The sequence below is a fragment of the Xenopus tropicalis genome, chromosome 6 (assembly GCF_000004195.4).
Source record: "Xenopus tropicalis strain Nigerian chromosome 6, UCB_Xtro_10.0, whole genome shotgun sequence".
Lineage (NCBI taxonomy): Eukaryota > Metazoa > Chordata > Amphibia > Anura > Pipidae > Xenopus > Xenopus tropicalis.
The window spans coordinates 89,041,386-89,051,364 of NC_030682.2; the positions used below are offsets into that span (position 1 = coordinate 89,041,386).

A 9,979-nucleotide genomic window follows, 5' to 3' on the forward strand; every position below is an offset into this window, starting at 1 on the left:
TTCACAAACATTAAACCAAAATTTGCATGTAGTTTGCATAAAAACAAATGGCTACTGAATATAAATTCTTGTCTTTCAACTTCTATTATTGTTCTTTTTCTGAACAATTTTCTGGCTTTCTGTATAAGATATGCAAACCCTGGATTTACCTCTCCATAGCCACTGTAGCTGCCATGTTTGCTGTATGTGAATAAAGAAGGCCTCGGAGAGCAAAGTTTTATTCAGGAATTAATATATCATATGATAAAGTGACCATCTTTATTTATGAAATGCATAAGGCCATCCATATGTTAGATGCAATTTCTGGGTTTTTTTTTTTGGTTTTTTTTTACTACGTAGTTCAGTCATGCCTGCCTGTTTTTTGTTCCTTAAAATCAAGTTGGCTTTAAATAATTTATTAAATATCAAACTGGGGAATACTTAGGGGTTCCAATTGGTGTCATATTTTGCCCTTTCCAGACTGTAAAAAAAAAAGGCTAATAAATGGACACTTTTATAAAACCTTATGCTTGGGGTATGCCTGTCAGATTGGGCTAGTCAAGCACCATTCTGCCCTATGGAGTGATAAGCTTATGGTAGTAAATAATGCTTGCCACCTAACATTTCATTTACTTTTACTCTTGTTGAAATGCAGCTTAGAAATAATATAGTTTAGAGCAGTGTTCCCCAACCAGTGGCTCGAGAGCAACATGTTGCTCCCCAACCCCTTTAAGGGTAGCCCAGAGTGATGCTTGGTCATGTCATGTTTCTTACTTCAATCTTCTAAGTACAGCAGGGAATTTTTGGGGGGTTTTTTATGTGTCACATTGGCGTAAGTCTCACCCTATAGGAGAAGGGACAGTAGCAATTATAATGTTGACCTTCTTGGTAGGGATTGATGATGAGATGAGTTAAAGCAGAACAGTCCCCGACGCAATAAACTTAACATGCATTTTCAGATCCAGCCAATGTTCCCTTTAGGATTTTTTTGTTGGCCTTGGCCAATGTATTATATTTCGTGTGCAGGACAGTGAGTGGGAAATGTAATGATGTAATTATTGCATTTGTGTGTGTGCTTCAGCTGTTGGGCTGGTCCCTTCTAACATGAACGTGTATACTAAAAATTAGTGTTTTGCTCTGCAAATTCTTCATTGCACTTTTCATGCAGCTCGAATGCCAGCAAAGTTATCCGTACTTAACATGTTCCTTGTGCTATAATCTTATTATTTATTTTTTGTAGGTGTGACATTTGTTGCATTTCATTCCGTACCCATCGGGGTATGCTGCGCCACAATGCTGTAATCCACAAGATGCTCCCAAAAGATGCTTCTGGAAAACCTTTTATTCAGAGTAACCCTAACATCCCTGCTGGATTTAATGATTTAAGTTTCACTGACTTTTCCTGCAGGAAGTTTCCTATCATTTCTCAGGTAAGGACCCTTTAACAATGATCTAACTAACATTTGTCCAATAAAGGTGTTAATAGTGTTAAAAGTGTGTAGTTTACTGAACTTAGTGGTTCTTTTATTGTGATGAAGAGGATGCTGAGAGTTGTAGTTATCAACATCTAGAAGACAAATAATTTGATACTGTAAATATATCCGTTTCTTCATTGTATTACGATCCGGTATATATAAAAATGAATGTCCTAAAGCATAACATCAGTATAATATCAGATTTACATTCAAGCATGTTAATATATAGGAAAATGTAGATCTACATGAAGGTCATTTCAAACTAATTATTTTTAATTGGTAGAAAATCAAGAGAGTTAATCTCATCTGTTAAAAACAGGACAAGCCACCCCCATAAGTGCAGTGCTTGTGTTAAGCTGCTATTTAAAAATGAGAGAATACAAAGGAAGATGGTCAGCTTTATGCCCTGTGTTTTGTGCAGTAGGATAGAGTACTACATGCAATGCTCTGGGTTTCTATAGCAGTAAAGGGCTTACTACCATAATCCTCAGTGCAAAGGGCTTTAAATGGCATCTGGAGAAAAAAAACCCTAGCCTGCCCTTAGTCCTAGATAGATGTTTAACCCTGTCATTCTCAAAAAGAATTGCTATTAACAATATTGACAATTATTTAGTAGTTGTACATAAAAATATTTGCTTGACTTTTGTTCACTTGCCAGTTCATTGAATTTGTTAACAATCTGTTTGAATTTGCATATCAATATTCCAAATATTTATTATCATCTTTATGTCTTGTCTCGGTCTCTCTTATTTGGCATAGGTCTGGTGCGAGACAAATTTAAGAAGATGCATCAGTGATTTACATCGCTTCATCTGTGAAACTTGCAATAAAGCATTTCCAATGATCTCTGCTTTGAAACTGCACATGGAAACTCACGAAAAAGGGCAACGTGACAGTAAGCATAAGAATGAATATACAACTGCAGTAGCTCAAGAACAGAAAGCATATATGGCAGCCCTGGGCCTTCAGCACACCAAAGATGTCAAACCTGCTAGCCAGGAAGACAGCATGCCAGACTGTTTTGAGGCAATGCGACGAGAAGCTTTGAAGAGTAACCTTTCTCAGGATATTGGTAGTGTAAGCTTACTTAGCATGTCAACTTTAGAAGCGCCCTCTGTGTGTGGCTCATTCTCCATTCTTCCACCAATGAAAGAGAATGTGAAGCTGCTTTCCCTTCAGCCTTTTCAAAAGGGCTTTACCATACAGCCTGACAACAGTATTGTTGTAAAACCCATCTCTGGGGAGCTTGCTGATATTCAGCAGATATTAAAGATGGCAGCCTCAGCTCCCCCGCAAATTAGTTTCCCACCTCTGGCTAAAACTTCCCCTGGCAGCACTCAGCCTCAAGCCTTCAAGCACATGCCTCTACTGAAGCCAAAGCCACTGGTGGCACCTCGTACAGTTGTTGCTGCCTCTACGCCACCCCCACTCATCAGCACTCAGCAGGCATCTCCAGGCTCTATCAGCCCAAGCCTACCTCCACCACAACTGAGAAATAAGAACACAGTGGAGTCTCCTACAAGCGCCATATTTTTGCAGTCAAGATCTGAAGCCAATAACAGCTATTCAACTCAGAATTTACAATTACCAAACACTGATGCTTTGAGTCAGCATGAAATAAAAACTCAACTTGAACAGGACAGTATTATAGAAGCATTCATGCCCTTGGATTTGGACTCCAAAATAAAGCAAGAAGTAACTGAAGGTGATCTGAAAGCAATTATTTCGAACAACAAAAAAACAACTCAAGCAAAAAAGGTTTTCTATCCTTGTCGGTTTTGTGATCAGGTATTTACATTCTCAGGTCTTTTAAGGGCTCATATTCGCACTCACTTGGGGATCTCGCCATACCAGTGTAATATCTGTGACTATATTGCAGCTGACAAAGCAGCATTAATTCGTCACTTGCGTACACATAGTGGAGAAAGGCCATATGTATGTAAGATTTGCCAGTATCCTTTTACTGTCAAAGCCAACTGTGAGAGGCACCTTCGTAAGAAACACCTTAAAGTCACCAGAAAAGACATTGAAAAAAATATTGATTATATATCTACAAACACAGCTGAAATGGTGGATGCACTCTGTTCGCCAGATACTGTTTGCAAATGCTGTGGTGAGGACTTGAAAAACTATCGTGCCCTTCATATACACATGAGGACCCACAAAAATTTTCAAAAAAAGAAGCCATTTGAGTGCAAGGAGTGTGGAACTGCCTTTTCTGCTAAAAGAAACTGCATACACCACATACTTAAACAACACCAGAATGTGCAAGAGAAAGAAATTGAGAGTCATATTTTAACTGTGACGTGTAGTCCTAAGCATATTCGATCAGGCACCCCAGTTATGGGAGATAGCACTTACCTAGATCGGAAGCCTACAGCATACTTGGTGTCCCATAACGGCTTTCTTCATGGAGGGATGACAAATTTTCCATTAAAACTTGAACCTAATACCAGCTATCCTATAGATCTTGATGAGCCCTTAGATTTTTCACAAAAGAATAAGATTTCTAGTGTTCCCCCAATCAAGCAGGAACAAATCTACAGTCCCCCTGCAGCCTCATATGAGGACATTATGGAGCCCATTGATCTTTCCATCCCTAAACAAGCTAAACAGGACAAAGAGGATTCTCAGATTCAACCAAAAACAACAGTGACTCCGCCTGGGTCTGTTGGACCATTATACAACTGCCAACCATGCCCTGTTCCCTTAAGTGCCAATGAAAACCCAGACAAAGCTACAGCTGTCATACATTCCAAATCAGTAAAAACCCCTTTGCAATTGACAGTCCCTATCATTTCGCCTGCTGTTCTTGGTAGTGCAACGGTTTTGCGCCCCTTGAGGCCTAAACCACCACCTCTCTTGCCAAAGCCTCCAGTCTCTAAAGAACTTCCTCCCCTGGCATCCATTGCACAAATAATTTCATCAGTATCATCTGCATCTGCTTTGTTGAAGACTGAAATTACAAATCCAGCTTCTCAGGTGAATGCCAATAGTTTATCAGCCACTGACAAATCTGGGTCTTCCAAGTCCGTAATGACAATCCCAAACAAAGAACTTGCTGCTTCTTGTAATGCTTCCCAACCTGCTGCAACCCCAAGTACTTCAAACAGCAATGATGCTCTGGTCATAGGAGCAAAAAAACGAGGTAGAAAAAAAGGAACAAAAAACAAGCCGAAAACAGCTCCTGGTCTAGATCTTGAATCTAGTGGGGAATTTGCAAGTATTGAAAAAATGCTAGCCACTACAGACACTAATAAGTTTAGCCCTTACCTTCAGTCTACTGAGGACCTCAAAAATAGCATAGACCGAAATGGAACCAGTGAGGAAGACAGAGACAGCGGTGAAGATAAAAGAGGAAAAAGAAATTCCTATTCCAATTCCCTACAGAAAATCACCTGTCCCTATTGTCCTCGAGTTTTTCCCTGGGCCAGCTCTCTGCAAAGGCATATGCTCACTCACACAGGTAAGAACTGGAGCCCAGACTGATAGGCACAATAATACAGTAAAACCCCCATTTTATGTTTTTCAGGGGACAAAATAAATATGGTTTGTAGAAAAGTACAGTATATATTTGTAAAATACTTTTATTTAAATAAATACATTTAAAAAAATATTTATATATTCCATTCCAAACCTGGAAATAGGCAGAAGACATAGACAAATCAAAACTTTAAAAAAAGGATATAAATGTAAAAGTTGCTAATAATGGGGCCTATTCACTAAAGGTCGATAACGCTTATCGCATGCTTTTTTGCGTTAAAAAGCATGCGATAATTAAGTCCCGATTCATCAGAGTCATTTCGCATACGTTAAGACGCATATCGCATGCGCAAAAAAAGCAATGCGTTATTTACCTTGCATTGTGTTAATTCTCGCATACAAATAATACTAACGCATGATTCACAAATACATATGAAGCATTAAACACGCTAAGTATCACATAAGTCTGTGCGAATATTAACACCTACTTGGGGCAAGCGGTAATATTGGTGTGTATGCAGCTATCTCAGTGCCTGAGTTTGAGCTTTCAGAAGAAGCCAGCACTACACATTAAAACTGCTTACAGATAACTCAGGGATCCCCAACCTTTTATACCCATGAACCACATTCAAATGTAAAAAGTGTTGGGGAACAACACAAGCATGAAAAAGGATCCTGGAAGTAGCAATAAGAGCTATAATTGGCTACTTAATAGTCTCTATATAGACCTGCCTACAGAAGGCTCTGTTTGACATTATACTTGGTTTTTATGCAACTAAAACTTACCTCCTAACCAGAAATTCAAAAATGAGCACATGCTTTGAGGCCACTGGGAGCAATATCCAATGAGTTGCTTACAAGCCACTGGTTGGGGAACACTGCAGATAACCAATTGTTTCTCCTACTCCCATGTAACTGAAGGAGTGCCAAGTTGGGCTTGGATTTGTTACTATTGAGTGCTATTCTCATATCTACTGGGAGCTCCTATCTTTTCTGCCTTCTCATTGTTCTGCTGATCTTTGAAAAGCAGGATTCTGCTGGAGAAGCTCTATTAGCTGATATGTTTTGAAAAAACATGTTTTTTTGACAGTATTTCTTTAAGTTACCTGGTTTCCGAAGTACATTTTATAAAGTCTATATTTTTATTGATGTTTTGTAGGGTGCAATTTCCTTTTTCACTTCACCTGAAACAGAGAATGCAAGTAGAGCCACATAATTAGGCAAAGAGAGGTCACATGGCAGCTTGAGAGTTAGGGTTTGGGCATGAGATCTGCTAATGCAGATTTAGCTGTTAATTACCAGCAAAATGCACAACTTGAGGCAGATTAAAGAAGAGTTGTTGCTTATAATGCTTCTATTGTAGGCAGCCTAGACAAGGTCTCTTGTTTCCAAAGTATATTGATTGCCCTCCTCTTCCCTCCCCCTCCTTCTGCTCCCTCATTGCTGATTGCTTATTTTACCATAAAGACTAAATACTCCTAAAGCATTGCAAGATATATTGCACATATGTATTACCAGCAAGAAAAATATACACATGAGCACTCACCGGTGTGAGTATGTATTACCCACAGTTCTTTTTTGAGATAGGTGAATGTTTAATGACGCAAATAAAAAGCAAAAAAAAATTTTTTTTGTTCTGCTTCAGGTCAGAAGCCCTTCCCATGTGCAAAATGCGATGCCTTCTTTTCTACCAAATCTAACTGTGAACGCCATCTTTTACGTAAGCATGGAGTTGCCAACCTGTCCTTGCGAAGAAACGGTCTAATTTCCCCGTCTAAAGAAAGTGATGTTGGATCTCATGATAGCACAGGTAGCAGTTTTAGCTTGCTTAGACTTTTTGTATCTCTTTATTGATGTCCAGTCTGTGGTTCCCATCCACTGAACTCACTGTACCTCCTAATATTCAAAGGTTGCAAAGAGTTAAATTGTCGATAGCTGGAGGGCTGCATTTGGACATCCCTGCCTTAAATGCCAGGCTAGAAAGTTAGCATTTCTATATTTAATAAGGATGAACTACATTTCGGAATCCCACCTCTCCCAACTCCAATACGCTTTGCATGAAGTTTTCTTTCAATATATTTTTCTGGGTGGGGTAGAGGGTGACTTTTGCGTTATGACTTGATACACTCAGTGTTCTGTCTTTGTCTTTTTAGCATGTGGCAGGCATATGTTCTTCCTGTCATGGTCTGTGCAACAAAAATAGATCCTCTTTCTAGAAGTTTTCAGTTGTGGGTTCAGAATTGTCAGCACTATTTAATACTCTCTCGTTTTCTAGTATTTTTTATATAGTCCAGTATATGTTTTAAGTAACCTAAAGTAGGGGGGGGGGGGTCCCCTTGTGTCTGTAGGTATTTGTTGTAAAAAGGCTCAACATGTTGCCTTACACCCAAAGGGAGAAAATGTTTCCTCAAAACTTAACAGGGTAAGGCAACTATTGTGCAACTAATCCTAAACCTGTGATTCTGTGCTGCCATGCTGGTTTGAAATTATACCAGAAGTTATGGTTCTTCTATAGCTAGAGTGGCAAAGGTTGTCTATCCTTGTTTTAGGCCAAATACTGTAAATTAAATCTGGATTCCCAATATGATCACTCATTTATTTTTTGAGCCATGGGTTCATTGTTTTATACCAGGAAAACCAAACTTCTCTTTTGAACTTAAGTTCCTAACAATGCTGGGAATTCAGCATTCAGCTGTGTAGACCAAGACAGTCTATTTTATTGACTATAGAATAGGGTGGGGGGAGGGATCAAATGAAGTTTATAACCATTACATTTTGTATAGTCTACTACCCTAACTAGATTACATTATAAAAAAAAAAAGTTATCTATTATCATTTATAATCAGGTTCTTTGGTTCTATGGCACATGTAGCATTTAGATCACCACAATTAGATAATAACCAACAAAACAAAGAGCATCACAACAATCAAGTAAAAATAGGTGTGTAAATTTAGGTGTCAGTCATTTGTCTTTTACTTTTTCCTCAAGTGAGTGATAATGTTATTCAGAGAATCAGAGGAACTCAAGAGTAAAAATAGTTTTTTGTTATTTCATAGGGTGAAGACACACTGGGCTACTAGTAGCAGCTACTTTTTCAAGGCTACTAAATTCCGTAAATACCCTGCCATAGACAATACTGAGAATTGCCTCTGCTAAAACACACGTGGAGACAATTATCAGTAAATGATCAGCATTGTTTTTTTTAGTTTCCACAACAAGTAACTGCTGCTATTAGCTCCATGTGTCTTCACCCTAAGGGCAGTGGCACACGAGGAGATAAGTCACCCCGCAACAAATCTTCATTAATGCGGGCGACTAATCTCCCTGCAACGGCATCCCACTGGCAATAATGTAAATCGCCAGTGGGTGGCATACACGTTGCTACGATTTCCCGAAGTTGCGTATGCCATCCCACCCATGGTTACGAAGATTTGTCGCGGGGTGACTAATCTCCCCATGTGCCACTGCCCTTAAGATAAAATTGGAAAACAGAAATTATAATAGTTTCATTAGATTACAAGTATACACTCCCTTCCCCCTTTGATTGTTTTGACAAATAAGCAGGAGTCTGCAGGTGATTATCTGTGCACTGGTAATCTCGTTATCTATCTTGCAGGGACCAAACATGGAGTAGCTTTAGTTTCCAAATTTGTCCTGTTTAGCTCAAGAAATAAAGTACATGGATTTTTGTGAATAATACTATAGGCAAAAAGTATGCACAATTCCTATTCAGTGAATTCATGTTGATATGGCCTATGGATTTCATGCTAATATGATACAAAAAATACCTAATAGACTTTTGATTCAAACCAAAATCTATAATTTAATTGCAGATAGCCAATCGGATGCAGAGCTGTCCTCTCCTGAGCTTGATGCACTGGACCTGACGTCAGTGGACAAGGATAAAAAAAACGAAATGAATCAAACTCAAGAAGGCAATCTTGCATTACAGAACTCACAAATGGAAGATGAGCTGCCAGATAACAAGAAAGAAACCAAAGTGGAACCAGATGAATACAAGGCACAATTAGAAGATGATGTTGTAAGCAACAAAAGTCTTGATCTTAATTTAGCAAGTAAACTAATGGACTTTAAACTATCTGCAAGTGAGCAGACTGCCAGCAGCAATGGCAACTTCTGTGATGTTTGTGGTAAAAACTTTAAGTTTGCTGCTACTTTGGGCAGACACAAAAAGGCCCATTCATGTGAAAACAAGGGAGCAGGGGACAGCAATGGAGATGACAATGATGCGTCTGCCTGTAATTCTTCTAATAGTATCACCATTGCAGAAGTTGGGGATATGGAAGAAGCGCACCCAATTGATCTAAAGGTATCACAATCTCCCATGGAGATTGAATTGGACTCAAAAAGTAAGGGGGAAGGAGATGCTGTCTCAGCTGAAGAATGCATAGAAAGTAAACTTTCAGAAAAAAGTGATGATGAAAAGGAATCCAAAGCTAATGAAACAAAGGCATCTTCAAAAGCTGATAAACGGAAAAAAATATGCACTGTTTGCAGCAAACGCTTCTGGTCCTTGCAGGATCTAACAAGACACATGAGATCCCATACAGGTAAGCATACTAAATCAGTATTGTCTCTTACTAAGCTTAGGTTAAAAGCCTTTACCTTAACATTTCATATGGTTCATATGGTGCTTACAAAGATACTTTGGTTGTTGCGTAACCTGCTGTTTTTCATGATAACATTAGCACTATTCCTTTCAGGCTTCCCCCACCTCCAGGTCAGTTTTATTGCCCCCCTAGGTGCAGAACCCCTCAGTTTGAAAACTACTGCTATAGAGTGTACAGTACATAGATGTGTATGACAAAAACCCTATCTCTATATCTATATTTACAAAAAATGTATGTCAAAATGAATACATAGAAGATGATACTGTTTTACAAAAAGTGCTACCTGCCCTCAGAGCCACCCCAATAACACATCCCTGCCCTTTTTAAGCATGACCATATTAAATGTCATATCAAACCATGATCTCTATGCACTCTAATATTAAAAATAGAACAAAACTTGGAATAGTTTT

The 9,979-nt window shown here is 38.8% G+C and overlaps 1 protein-coding gene across 6 annotated transcripts in view; it reads left to right on the plus strand.

Annotated features, from left to right (window-relative positions):
- Nucleotides 1-9,979, plus strand: part of rreb1 (ras responsive element binding protein 1) — a 72,476-nt gene that overhangs the window by 57,902 nt on the left and 4,595 nt on the right. For 5 of the 6 annotated variants that reach the window (XM_004915292.4, XM_002932676.5, XM_004915291.4 and 2 more), the window contains 4 exons: nucleotides 1,220-1,409; nucleotides 2,214-4,920; nucleotides 6,583-6,747; nucleotides 8,772-9,509. In XM_004915292.4, the coding sequence (XP_004915349.1) occupies nucleotides 1,220-1,409; nucleotides 2,214-4,920; nucleotides 6,583-6,747; nucleotides 8,772-9,509 (3,800 nt within the window). The remainder of the gene's footprint in view (nucleotides 1-1,219; nucleotides 1,410-2,213; nucleotides 4,921-6,582; nucleotides 6,748-8,771; nucleotides 9,510-9,979) is intronic. The other variant, XM_031904172.1, reaches the window with a different exon arrangement.